The 14,823-nt window shown below is 37.0% G+C and overlaps 2 protein-coding genes across 2 annotated transcripts in view; both read left to right on the top strand.

The window, feature by feature from the left end:
• Positions 1–4,029: 4,029 nt before the first annotated feature.
• On the top strand, positions 4,030–10,535 carry nipal3 (NIPA like domain containing 3). Its single transcript, XM_073482703.1, has 11 exons — positions 4,030–4,268; positions 4,629–4,697; positions 5,248–5,419; positions 5,590–5,649; positions 5,894–6,039; positions 7,319–7,415; positions 7,568–7,703; positions 7,888–7,976; positions 8,098–8,161; positions 8,679–8,773; positions 9,136–10,535. The coding sequence occupies exons 1-11, from the start codon at positions 4,233–4,235 to the stop codon at positions 9,300–9,302; spliced, it is 1,131 nt and encodes a 376-aa protein (XP_073338804.1). The 5' UTR covers positions 4,030–4,232; the 3' UTR covers positions 9,303–10,535.
• Positions 10,536–11,459: 924 nt separating this feature from the next.
• rcan3 (regulator of calcineurin 3) overlaps positions 11,460–14,823 on the top strand; it is a 39,679-nt gene continuing 36,315 nt past the window's right edge. Inside the window, exons 1-2 of the mRNA XM_073484125.1 lie at positions 11,460–11,576; positions 13,361–13,625. Of these exons, the coding sequence (XP_073340226.1) occupies positions 13,416–13,625 (210 nt within the window). The 5' untranslated portion in view covers positions 11,460–11,576; positions 13,361–13,415. The remainder of the gene's footprint in view (positions 11,577–13,360; positions 13,626–14,823) is intronic.

Consider the following 14,823-nt stretch of genomic DNA (forward strand, 5'->3'; position numbering starts at 1 on the left):
GACAATTTATCTCACAATTGTGACATTTTATCTCATCATTGTGACATTTTATCTCATCATTGTGACAATTTATCTCACAATTGTGACATTTTATCTCATCATTGTGACATTTTATCTCATCATTGTGACAATTTATCTCACAATTGTGACATTTTATCTCATCATTGCGACAATTTATCTCATCATTGTGACAATTTATCTCACAATTGTGACATTTTATCTCATCATTGCGACAATTTATCTCACAATTGTGACATTTTATCTCATCATTGCGACAATTTATCTCATCATTGTGACAATTTATCTCATAATTGTGACAATTTAACTCATAATTTTGATATTTTATCTCATCATTGTGACATTTTATCTCATCATTGTGACAGTTTATCTCATCATTGTGACAATTTATCTCACAATTGTGACATTTTATCTCATCATTGTGACATTTTATCTCATCATTGTGACATTTTATCTGACAATTGTGACATTTTATCTCATCATTGTGACAATTTAACTCATAATTGTGAAATTTAACTCACAATTGTGACATTTTATCTCATCATTGTGACAATTTATCTCATAATTGTGAAATTTAACTCATAATTTTGAGATTTTATCTCATCATTGTGAAATTTAACTCACAATTTTGAGATTTTATCTCATCAATGTGACAATTTATCTCACAATTTTGACATTTTATCTCATCATTGTGACATTTTATCTCATCATTGTGACATTTTCTCATCATTGTGACAATTTATCTCATCATTGTGACATTTTATCTCACAATTGACATTTTATTGATGAGATGGTCTCATCATTGTGACATTTTATCTCATCATTGTGACAATTTATCTCATAATTGTGACAGTTTATATCATCATTTTGACATTTTATCTCATCATTGTGACATTTTATCTCATCATTTTGACATTTTATCTCATCATTGTGACAATTTATCTCACAATTGTGACATTTTATCTCATCATTGTGACATTTTATCTCATCATTGTGAAATTTATCTCACAATTGTGACATTTTATCTCATCATTGTGACATTTTATCTCATCATTGTGACAATTTATCTCACAATTGTGACATTTTATCTCATCATTGTGACATTTTATCTCATCATTGTGACAATTTATCTCACAATTGTGACATTTTATCTCATCATTGTGACATTTTATCTCATCATTGTGACAATTTATCTCACAATTGTGACATTTTATCTCATCATTGTGACATTTTATCTCATCATTGTGACAATTTATCTCACAATTGTGACATTTTATCTCATCATTGTGACATTTTATCTCATCATTGTGACAATTTATCTCACAATTGTGACATTTTATCTCATCATTGCGACAATTTATCTCATCATTGTGACAATTTATCTCACAATTGTGACATTTTATCTCATCATTGCGACAATTTATCTCACAATTGTGACATTTTATCTCATCATTGCGACAATTTATCTCATCATTGTGACAATTTATCTCATAATTGTGACAATTTAACTCATAATTTTGATATTTTATCTCATCATTGTGACATTTTATCTCATCATTGTGACAGTTTATCTCATCATTGTGACAATTTATCTCACAATTGTGACATTTTATCTCATCATTGTGACATTTTATCTCATCATTGTGACATTTTATCTGACAATTGTGACATTTTATCTCATCATTGTGACAATTTAACTCATAATTGTGAAATTTAACTCACAATTGTGACATTTTATCTCATCATTGTGACAATTTATCTCATAATTGTGAAATTTAACTCATAATTTTGAGATTTTATCTCATCATTGTGAAATTTAACTCACAATTTTGAGATTTTATCTCATCAATGTGACAATTTATCTCACAATTTTGACATTTTATCTCATCATTGTGACATTTTATCTCATCATTGTGACATTTTATCTCATCATTGTGACATTTTCTCATCATTGTGACAATTTATCTCATCATTGTGACATTTTATCTCACAATTGACATTTTATTGATGAGATGGTCTCATCATTGTGACATTTTATCTCATCATTGTGACAATTTATCTCATAATTGTGACAGTTTATATCATCATTTTGACATTTTATCTCATCATTGTGACATTTTATCTCATCATTTTGACATTTTATCTCATCATTGTGACAATTTATCTCACAATTGTGACATTTTATCTCATCATTGTGACATTTTATCTCATCATTGTGAAATTTATCTCACAATTGTGACATTTTATCTCATCATTGTGACATTTTATCTCATCATTGTGACAATTTATCTCACAATTGTGACATTTTATCTCATCATTGTGACATTTTATCTCATCATTGTGACAATTTATCTCACAATTGTGACATTTTATCTCATCATTGTGACATTTTATCTCATCATTGTGACAATTTATCTCACAATTGTGACATTTTATCTCATCATTGCGACAATTTATCTCATCATTGTGACAATTTATCTCACAATTGTGACATTTTATCTCATCATTGCGACAATTTATCTCATCATTGTGACATTTTATCTCATAATTGTGACAGTTTATCTCATCATTTTGACATTTTATCTCATCATTGTGACATTTTATCTCATCATTGTGACAATTTATCTCATAATTGTGACATTTTATCTCATCATTGTGACAATTTATCTCACAATTGTGACATTTTATCTCATCATTGTGACATTTTATCTCATCATTGTGAAATTTATCTCACAATTGTGACATTTTATCTCATCATTGTGACATTTTATCTCATCATTGTGACATTTTATCTCATCATTGTGACAATTTATCTTACAATTGTGACATTTTATCTCATCATTGTGACAATTCATCTCACAATTGTGACATTTTATCTCATCATTGTGACAATTTATCTCACAATTGTGACATTTTATCTCATCATTGTGACATTTTATCTCATCATTGTGACAATTTATCTCACAATTGTGACATTTTATCTCATCATTGCGACAATTTATCTCATCATTGTGACAATTTATCTCACAATTGTGACATTTTATCTCATCATTGCGACAATTTATCTCATCATTGTGACATTTTATCTCATAATTGTGACAGTTTATCTCATCATTTTGACATTTTATCTCATAATTGTGACAGTTTATCTCATCATTTTGACATTTTATCTCATCATTGTGACAATCTATCTCACAATTGTGACATTTTATCTCATCATTGTGACATTTTATCTCATCATTGTGACATTTTATCTTACAATTGTGACATTTTATCTCATCATTGTGACATTTTATCTCATCATTGTGACATTTTATCTCACAATTGTGACATTTTATCTCATCATTGTGACAATCTATCTCACAATTGTGACATTTTATCTCATCATTGTGACATTTTATCTCATCATTGTGACAATTTATCTCACAATTGTGACATTTTATCTCATCATTGTGACAATTTATCTCACAATTGTGACATTTTAGCTCACAATTTTGAAATTTTATCTCAATTGTGACATTTTATCTCATAATTGTGACATTTTATCTCATGATTGTGACTTTTAAACTCAATATCTTGCCTTTTCATCTCATAATTTTGCCTTTTTAACTCTTTTTCAACTTGTTTTTTAATCTCATAATAATAAAGAATTGTTTTTAAATCAAGGCTTAAGTTGTCTTTTTTGTTTAACTGATGAAAATGGACTTCCATTCATTTTATTTCATTTTCTAATTAAACTGATCGACATCTTTGTCATAGGCTAAATGCTTTTGGCTGAATCCTAGCTCAATAGCACAACCTGGTGCCACCAAGTGGTACTGCAGGCTCAAATACAGCAAATAATACATTTTAAAAATCGCATTAATGTTAATTCGCGGATTCAGTAATATTGGAGAAAAACATTATAAACATATTTGCCTATTTGTTATGTCATCTTTAATATCAACTGTGTAAAAGGAAAAGTACTTCCTGTCCGCGGTCACGTGACTGATTACGTCGTGCGTCAAGTCGCCGCATGAAAGCAGGTCGGTGGAGGAACTCGGAAGTGAGGCGCTCCTCGTCCCAAAGATGGTGTCTTCCTCGACGTAGTGTCAGATAAACACACGAATTATGAGTGCTAAACGTATAATCTGAAAGCGACGAGATGAAATATATAACATGTGAACGTGTGAGTAGTCCTGATAATTAACAAACTGCCTCTGAAGGCGGACAGTATGGATACCAGCAGAGCCGACGGAGGCTCCTACACGGTGAGACACTTGACTTTACTTTTTAATAGTCTGTTAATACTTTACTTTCTGCCTTTTCTTTTCTCGGAGTAGGAATGAAACACTCATTAGGGTGGTTTATGTATCGTTATTCTGTGTCGTTTCACGTTTCTGAGCTCATATTAAGAGTATGAATGCTGTCAGTGCTGTCAGATGAATGCCGATAGTAAACAAAGAAAACCAAATGTCCGATTGTGTCACTGTGCGAGTAGGAACAGAGAACTGAACACATCCTTGTCACTCAGTAGAAAGCTAAAGATAAGATTTACTTATATTGTATCGTTTTATTTATAATAACTGAATCCAATAAATAAATATGTCTTGTCTGTTTGTCTTCTTTAGGATAATCTCATTGGCACTTTACTTGCTATATTTGGAAATGTGCTTGTCAGCATCTCCTTAAGTGTTCAGGTACAGTATTCAGCTGTGACATCCACAAACACTTCCTCAAATGTACCTTAGTTAAGAATGAACGTTGTTGTGTTTTCTATATGAAATATGTTCTCTAATTTCTCTGTATTGTGTCTTCTCATGTCAGTGCCCTAACATCAGGCTCAGAATAACCCTTTACTTTTACTCAGCTGATACTCTATATCAATATTTTTCAGGGTATTGTATCAAAGTTAGAGATCCCTGTATCGTGACAACACTGTGGTGGGGTCAGAACAGCAGTCTTGATTTTGTGGAGAGCTAGGCTGAGCTGTCATCACTGTATTATTATCAGCCTCCAATAGAAACTTACATGGATGAAATAATTAACAGTTATCACGTCATCATGATACAACGCTGTCTTTGTTTTTGCCCCTATCGCCCATCCTGTTTGCACTCGTAATTTCCAATATCTTGTTTGCTTTGTTTAAACTGGCTTTCTAAATTTGTTTTGCCTAAGCTGAGTATACTCTGAGTAGACGCTGTGTTTACCCAAGTTACCGTGTTTTACCTGCACGCCTCTCACTCGCAGAAATTCAGCCACGTGACGTTAGCAGGAACCAAGGACCCGCGTGCCTTCTACCGCACTAAGACCTGGTGGTGCGGTTTTGTCCTCACCTGCCTCGGCGAGGGAGCCAACTTTGTCTCTTATGCCTTCGCCCCCCTTTCTCTCGTAGCACCTCTGAATGCTGTGTCTGTACTCGGTGAGTATTGTTCCACGTTCACTCATACTTTAGTAGAAGGTGTTCAGAGATAAATATTCTGTATTATGAAAACAAGGTCAATTGCCAATGAACGTCTAAATGTATTACTCAAAAGAAAAAAAGGAAAAGTTGTATTAACTTCTTGTGTTATGCCTCTTTGTTGTTTCCAGCAAGCTCAATTTTGGGCCTTATTTTCCTGCGTGAGAAATCGAAGCCAAAGGACTTTGCAAGTAAGTTCTGCCTACGTGTCGAACTGAAGATGGCACTCTTCTTGTTATTATGCAAATAACATGGCATTTGCTGCATTGAATGCAAATGTATAATCAGCGTAAAGGCACTTGGCAAACTACATTCCTCCTGCTCAGCTGCTACAGTATAATGACTTAAAAAAATGTGTCTATGTAGTCTAACACTTTTCTTATTTCACTGGAACTGATTGCATATCATTTTTATGATATTATGTTGTTATTTCAGAGCGATATGGGCTGTCCTTCCTGGGCTGTATCCTAACCATAGGAGGAACATACCTCTTTGTATCGTTCGGACCAAACTCTCATGAAAAACTCAAAGCAGAGAACATTGTGAAGCACATGGTCGGATGGCCTGTTCTCTTGTATCTGGTAAGATATTTTCATTCACAGAGAAGTTCAGAATCACGAGTCTCAAAGCAACATTGATTCAGTTCAGTTTCTGCTTTTTAACCTACTGTGTTAATTTCCACAACACACTCACTAAACAGATATAAATTTGTATATGTATGATATAGCTTATTAAATATAGAACATGTGTATATCCTGAAGACTTTTTACACGTCCATGCACTCATAATTTATGGTTTGCAAATACAACCCCTACGGCAGTCCTGCAGTACAGGTTTGGTGACTCTCATGTTCTATTTTTGCTGCCTGAGACTGTTTGATGTATCAAAAAACTCAGTTGTCATGTTTGTGGCTGTAGCTTGATGTGTTTATAAGAAAATATAGGTCTATTTCCTCTTTGCAAGTCCGCCTTTCCTGCGTTTCTCACACGTATTGCTTTTCGCCTTACATAATCACAGGTTGTAACTGACACACCAGACATTCAGGCTACTCAACAACGTAAACCATGATGAATGAATATGGAAAATTAGTCATATTAGATGGAATAGCAATTATTTGAATGCGTCATTCATAATTGATGTCTGGGATTCATCATATTTATAACATTTAAAGACATCTTACAGAGGTTAAATAGTCACACCCTGAATTGCTGATGCATCAGTCACGAACATTGCATCATTATGTAATGTGGTAAGAGGTAAAAGTATCTAAAACCTTAAATACATACGGTAAATACCCAAACATTGGACAAACAGGAAGAGTGGTTACAAGAAAACCCTTGTCAACACAGACTGAGACACTCAGTGGCACATTTTCTTTACAACACCAGAAGCTGCAGCTGGAAAAAAAAAAATCTCTCAGTCTAAATCAATGGCATGTATAAAGATTGACGACAAAAATCTGTGTAGTAATGATCAGCCGCTGTATCGAAGTCCTGCCTAATCAGCCACCAGTTCAATCGCTAGCAGGGCTCAGCTGTCAATCATGAGGTCACTCCAGCTTTTTGTAGCATCAAATTACTAATAAAAACCAAACTTATCAATAAATTAACTTGAACATGCATCAGCGTAATAAGAACATCCTTAAATCAGTGATGGAATGTAACTAAGTACATTTACCAAACTTGAATTAAACACAGCAAATGACCCTGCCTTCTTGACCTGTGCTGTTAATCAGCATAAATGTGTCTCTGTTCGAAATTAATTGTGCTTTTATTGAGTCTGGTAATGACTGTAGTGCTTTCTGTTTAGTTGATTTGATGCTAATTTGGTGTTTATTGTTGCTGTTACCTAAATCGACAGCTCCTGGAGATCATCACGTTCTGCCTGCTTCTATACTTCTACAAACAGCGTCGTGCTAACTACCTCGTTATTATTCTGCTGCTGGTCGCTCTACTGGGTGAGTGTCCGGCATTAAAGCCAGTCATTTTCCAGCTGTCTATAAAGTCAAGCTATTAGCACACTTTATTAGAATATATTGTTTGTGAATGTCCGGAAGGCACCTGAGCTGTTTGTACTGTATCTAACTGTGCTTTTGACTTTGGTGCACAGGCTCTGTCACAGTCATAACAGTCAAGGCAGTGTCAGGCATGTTGGTTCTCACCATCGAGGGCACCATGCAGCTCAACTACCCGATCTTCAGCGTCATGTTCGTGTGCATGGTGGCTTCAGCAGTCTTCCAGGCCAGGTGAGTGACAGGAACATCAAAGATGATTTACTGAAAACAGAGAGCAGTGTGATTAGCGTGGTGGCTGTGGTTGGCTGTGGTTGGCTGTTAGTGACGTCAAAGATACATGTATTCGCTTGCTATTTATGTTTTGTCTTTACAGACGAACAAAGTTAAGTTTTTGTGTGTGTTATTGTCGTCTTAGATTTCTCTCCCAAGCTTGTAAGCTGTACGACTGCTCTCTGATTGCCAGCGTCAACTACATCCTCTCCACTGTCTTTGCCATAGGAGCTGGTGAGTTATAAGAGTCTTTGCCTGCAGGTAGTCTTGAATCTGACCTGGATTTACTGGTGCAGTGGAAAGAGTGTCAGTCCTGGAGCCTGAAGTTTTCTTCTTTTCTGTTTTTCTTTTCTAGGAGCTGTGTTTTACTTAGAGTTTAAGAATGAAGACATCCTTCACATCTGCATGTTTTTGTTGGGGTGAGTGATCGATCATTATATGCCTCTCTCACAAATAAATTTTGACATTTTAGGAGCATGCACACGACCTCTTTATAGTTTACAGTCATGTCTGCGCATTGTCTAACCAACAGAAAAGATCACATTTCTGGTTAGAAGGAGAAACACACCTTTTAAACATTATAAAAGACTTGGATAGCAGCAGGTTTTTGGATATGTGCAGAAATTGCAAAGGCGGCCTTTTTCAAGAAGTTGGTTAAACGAATGAAAGAGGGATGCTGTGTTTGCACAGCTGCATGTAAATGGTAATATTAGTGAAATATTTATATAATATTTATTTTTATTAGCCATCATTTATGTTCTTATTAACACCTGCACCCTTTGCAACCACAGTGTCTGCTGTGAGGCTTAACACTTTCTTTGTCCTGCTATAGCCAAAAACTAATAAACATAGTCAATCAGACATTTGAAATATTGTAAACAGCAGTTAAACTGTATTTATTTTGAATAAAGGCAGATTGTTTTGTGCTTTGTACAGATCTGCATTCTGTTTCCTGGGGGTCTTTCTCATCACCAAAAACAGGAAAAGGACCAAGACCTTTGAGCCGTGTGTCACTATGGATATGACCAATGGTTTGTATAAACTTTATGTAAAAAGTGAAAATGATATCTGTCGAGATTTACAGCTACACAGGGCAAGATTTTCAAGACTAATACCATTCAGCATCTATGAAACAATGTCAGACAACACTAATCATCTTCAAAGTTTTGAGTAAAGTTAGCTTTTGAAATCTGCAGGAAGAGCGCTAGTTAGCTGTTAGCTTTTAGCCACCAGTAGGCAGCAGAGTCCAGTGGTGTGTTTGGCTAATAGAGCTAACAGCTAGTGGAGCTTACAGCTAACAGAGCTAATAGCTAAAAAAACGTTTGCATTCTCATTTTAACTCACAGTGCTTACTTAAACCTTACTGTATCTTGCCTGTCCTTTCCATCATCAGGTGTCCCAACTATTCATGACAAAGGCTTGGTAGACTTCAATGGCTCCTTCTCTTATGGAGCTCTGGTCAACAACGATGGAGTGGCTCCTGCTGGTATACCAGTCAACCTGGAACAACCACCAGTCAGCTTGAGATCCTCTGAAGCATCTGACCTCAAGCAAGACTAAAAAACAAGCATTTCTACTTTTTTCCCCCTCGCATTTTGAAAGACATTGAAAGGCAAAGATGGGCACATTCCGTTTTTTTCACATATTCACGAGACCAAACTCCAGCCCAGTAGGGGTGTTGTACTGTAGCTGTTCTTTCACTCTGCCTTACACTCCTCCTCACATGCATTCCTTTCTGAAATCTCCAAACCAAAACCTTGAAAAGCATTTCTTTTTTTTGAGAAGATGTCAGCCGTATTCATTCCGAAAATGAAGGGAGGAAACCTGAAGCTGCTGCTGCTGCACGTTGTTGTGGATTTACAGCCGCGGAAATATGGCAGCAGAGACGGTGTTGTGCCTTGAAGCTTACTGCCTGCACTCTTTGTTTGCTTTGAGATGTAAGGACTCACTTCCATGACAGTTATACAATTTTTGCTCTCATTTGGGAACACACAGTGATCTGTTTCTCCTCAAACCCAGGTTCTTACCAACAATGTTGTATCGTGTAGCTGCAGACTTTTTCAGAGGACTCGCCAATGAACATTTTAACTTTACAAGTCTGTCTTATATGAGCAGATTGCACTCCATTTTCTGCCTCTTATTCTTGGAATGTCATCGTATTACTGCTTTTCCTGACGTGACCAAACAATGGGTGCAATTTTTTCTAATTTATTGTATTTATTAATTTTCAACTGTGCTTTTAGTGTGCCTTATAAAGTAGCCGTACACTGGATAAGTAACCGTAAGGTGGCACAAAACCAACTGGAATAAAAATCTGAAACTATTAAAAAGAACGTGACACCACTTTGACTTATATACATGAAGAGTGAATCACGTTCCGATCTTTAAATTACTGATAAGCTGTACAACTAGGTAAATCTGTACTGTAAGTGTAGAAGGGTACTCTATTGTAGAAAGTCTACATTTTGTTTTTAGCTAAAACAATTCAAGTACTATTCATTTTGATTGCCTCTTTAACATGATGCCTTGAAGTTTCTGATGTCAAACAAACCATGAAATGAAACTAAAAGTATGCAGTTAATGTTGCTGACGTACACTTTGTAGTATTCGTAGTACAATGTTTTTTTTTTTTTACATGTAAACGTCAGATATAATGCAGCAATAAGCAACATGTCTACGAAGCGTGCTATGATTAAATACTTCATTATGAATCAATGGCTACATAACTTGGATCCACTCCTCCTCTACATATGTGGCAGTGTATTTCTACAGTGTTAATAAAGCAGTCTTCCCACAGTTTTTAGTGCTTGGTTATTTAGGTTGTATGGCCTGTGGTTTACTAGCATCATTATATAAACCATTTAATGTGTGTCGACATTAAAACAGGCCTCTAATGAAACCAGAGCAGCTTTTAAAAAGAGGTCACTGATGCTGTAAAAGTCGTACTTCTTCCATTGTAAATTTGATGCAATCTGGTGTCATATAAAGTTAATGTCACCTAGTTTTGGTATACTTGGAGTCAAGCTTTGTGTATTTTGTTGGTCAAACCCGGCAGAAATTTGCATGAAGATGAAAAGCCTAGGCTACTGCAGAGTAGCCACAGAGATTTTATTAAAATGTATTCATTTATTTATTTATTTTGCATGCAAAAGTGGCTCTTTTGATAGTAAAGGTTGACCCCTGGCCTAAGATGTCTACAGAGGCTGTTTACTTCATTCTGTGGCCATAAAACAACACTTTAATTTATCAGTGTTTGTTTTAAATCCACTATGCAACCTAATTAACTGACATGGGTTTTTTGTTTGAAAGCCTGTTGCTTCGTGCAGTTTGAAAATCACTTTAAACCACCTTAAAAATGAAGTGCCTTTGTTTGTGTGCGCAACAGGTGGATCCAGAGAACTGCACTGCATCTGAAACTATCAAAAATCCTATTAAAGAAGTGAGCACCTCATCGTCCTCGCACAGCGGATGAGACAGCTGATTGGTCCGCAGCTTGTCAGATGTGTCTCTCTGGGACGTCCTTGTCAAATTAAAGCACGGGCCCGCTGTGCGCCACTTCGCTGCTGGGTCGCCACCAATCTTGAATCGCAGCATCCGCCCCCTTGCTGCAGCCTGATTGGTCGGTGCGAGCCTGCGCCGGTATTTCATTGGTCTCACCTGCTGGTCCTGACGCCGGAGTAGGCTGCAGCAAATAGTGTCTCATAATCCAGTAATAACAAACACCGACAGCCTCCAAAATATCACAGCAGTGTGACTGAATAAACTCATTTTCGCTTCCTGCGTTTAGTCCACTTGAGATGGCGTGTTTCGGCCTCTTCCACTGACAGCTGTGAGGTGAGTGCACGCAACAATTCTCGCGTTTAAACCGATTAGAAAGGGAAATAAACACAGTAACTTCACCGGTGCGTGTGCAACCACGACTCAGTGCCGACTTCCGTTTAAATTCCCTCCTCGTTTGAGCTTAAAAACATTAATTTGACTCTGGAAAACAAACAACTTTGGAGAAAACGTGTTACTTTTGTGACAAACGCTCGTGCAGCGATTTTTGCACGAGCCCATTACGTAATTTCCAGGGGTTTCCTTCGAGGACACGCGAGGCAAATATTGATGTCACACAAGCCTCCACGGTCATTTATTTATACTGTGGACATGTGATGTCATTGATGTCATTGCCTTCGCGTGCTCTGTTTGCACGTCACTCCTCAGAGGTTAAAGTGCAAGACACAGTTTTTGCTCTGTAATAAATAGTAAACCATGTTTCACCTTGATACTTGAGATCAGGTTGATTTTCAGCTGGTATTTTGATTAAAAGATAGATGACAGACTCATTCCGGTTAAATGACGCTAGATGGCGCCCTGTCCTCAGTACTAAGTTGTTTATTTCACAGTAAGAGACCTTTTTGTTTTTTTTATGATCAATGTTTCCCACTTGTTGCTTCCTTTTCCGACTTGAAAATTGTTATGATCAAAATAAAAGTCACTGCTTTCAGCCTCTTAAACGTGAATATTAATTGATTTTCTTAAGTGTCCGTGACAGAGAATTGAATATCTTTGTGTTTTGGACTGTAGGTTGGACAAAACTAGTGATTAACCTTGGACATGTTTCACTATTTTCTGACATTTAATGCAAACAGTTGATAAATCAATAAAATAATTGGCAGATGAATCCCAAAATGAAAATAATCATTACATGCAGCCCTATAAGAGATATCAATTACATAATCTATAGGTCTGTTGCACAAATGCTTTTTAAAGTGAGAGTAAGTGAGTGGGGCCCTGTCAAACTTTTAATCACAACTCTGATCAACACACGAGACCAAGATGAAGTCCTTCCCTAAATGTTTTTTATTTCACAAACAGAACATTTATCAAACGGGCAAATTAATAATCCATCCACATACATGTAACAGTTTAGAAACTTGCATGTCTTTGCAAACACATGCAGGTACAACTCGCTGTCGAGATACGTTGTGATGTTGTGAGTCTGTTCCCCTGTCAAATAATGTTGCCCTGTTTAGAATTGTGTTTCCTGCAACGCATCCAAATGGTGCAGGTTAAGGTCAGTAGATGACACACATATCCATGTGAAACAGACTTCAACACAACTTTAAAATGGCTCAGGTAAATAAAGAATAAAATGTTATTTAACTACCATGTTTTATCAGTTCAAAAGCTTTTTTTTAAAGCTTTTTTTGAATTATTTATTGTAAATGACCTCTCACGGCCGACCTGCAGTACCTTCACCGCCAACCAACTTTGAGAATACTGTTGCAAACACTTTGGTCTGCGAGCAGGTGGTACATTTTCTCAGTCAACAGTGATGCCCAGATAAAATATGATATAGATATTATGAAGAATTGCGACAAAAGAGAATATTTGAATCATTAATACGGACCTACAGATTGTTTCTCTCTTCTCCTGATCTTTAACTGTCACTCCTTCCTTCATGTTCTTTCTATCCCAGAACCTGTGTTGTCTCATCACTTAAACTTCAGTGCAACCCTGTAACCTTCACGCACCAGTGCCTCACCATCACCTCCTTCTTTCTTCACAAACATCCAGCCACTATATTCACCTTATGTCCCAACTTCCGGTCTCTTAACCTCCCCTCTCCCCAGTCCCCAGCCTCTGTGGTCCCTGAGGACTGTCAGCTGCCTCCTGAAAAGCTTCAACATGCTGCGAGGGGGCTCCAAGGCGTGGAGCAATGGCTCGGAGGCCTACAGCAGCGACCCTGAGGAGGACGAGGAGGAGGAAGAGGACATGGTGTTTGGGGAGACTGATCAGGAGGGCATGGCGGAGGAGATGATGGATCTGAGTGACCTCCCCACGGCGCTTTTTGCATGCAGCGTCCATGAAGCCGCGTTTGAAGAGGACGTACACAGGGTGAGATGAGGCAAACTCACTTTCTGTGTCAAATTTTGGTGCTGTGTGTGTGTGGGTGCTTGTGTGTTGTTGGTGCATCAGTGTGTGTGCGTTTGAGTCATCCTGCTGGATGTGTCAGTGCATCTGAAATTCAAAGCCCAGCAACGAGTAACAAGTGCATGATGTCATCCACAGCTTTTGCTCCTGTCTGTCGAAGTCTGTTCGTGGTCTTGAGCTGCACTGCTGATTGCTCACACACACACACTCACACACACACCTATACACATCCGGATGCTGTTATTTATTTGCCAGGGAACATGAATGCAGGGCAGTGGATTACAAAATGACTTGCGCAGAAACGCGAGCCATACTCAGCATGTCATCTTCATACTCATTCTATCATTATGCAATATGTCATTCATGCCCACATCTGTTTTACAGAAGTGGCAACAGGCCTTAGACAAAAGCCCACATACACATATACATATAGTATGTTCATAGTTACGGTCAGGAACATAACCATCAGCCCTTGAGACTGGCAGTTTTAATGCCAATCCAGAAGAGGGCAGACTTTGTTTGTTGTGCGAGGGAGACGAGCTTGAGAACAAGGTTAATGTTTTTGTTTTGCTGTCCTGTCTACAGGGATGTAAGGGAGGTTGTTTTTCACTGAAATGTCCTCCATTTATGTTGATTTCTTTTGGCTGGAAGATAACGAAAACCTTTTCTTGAAGCAGATTTTGTTTGCCAAGCTTGTGAGAAAAGGCAGAATATTTTGTTTAAGATGACGAAGCTGCCAAATAAATGTACTTTTGATGTCGTGACTCATGAGGGATGTGCAGTTTGTGTGGATGACACGAAAATAAAAGAAATCAATCAATGAAGCAATCATACAGTACATTGTTGGCCTAGTGCTGTACATATACATACATCAAACACTGATTAACATAATTATGCAACATGGCTATAGTTAGTATTCACTGCTGTCAAGCTAGCATGTTATTAAGACATTTTGGCTGCAGTTTCTTCTTCTTTTCTGTACCACTAGCTATCTTATAGCCTTACCAATGTATCTGCCTAGCCTTATGGAAGACAAAGTGGTCTGACTGCACAGGCAAAGCATTTGATTTATTGATTGCTGTTGGGATATTATGAGATTTTCTACAAATAAAACCAAAAATGCTTTTAGAATAATTTTCCAACCTTATTATAACTTTAAGGC

This window comes from Pagrus major, chromosome 16 (genome assembly GCF_040436345.1).
Source record: "Pagrus major chromosome 16, Pma_NU_1.0".
Taxonomy (NCBI): domain Eukaryota; kingdom Metazoa; phylum Chordata; class Actinopteri; order Spariformes; family Sparidae; genus Pagrus; species Pagrus major.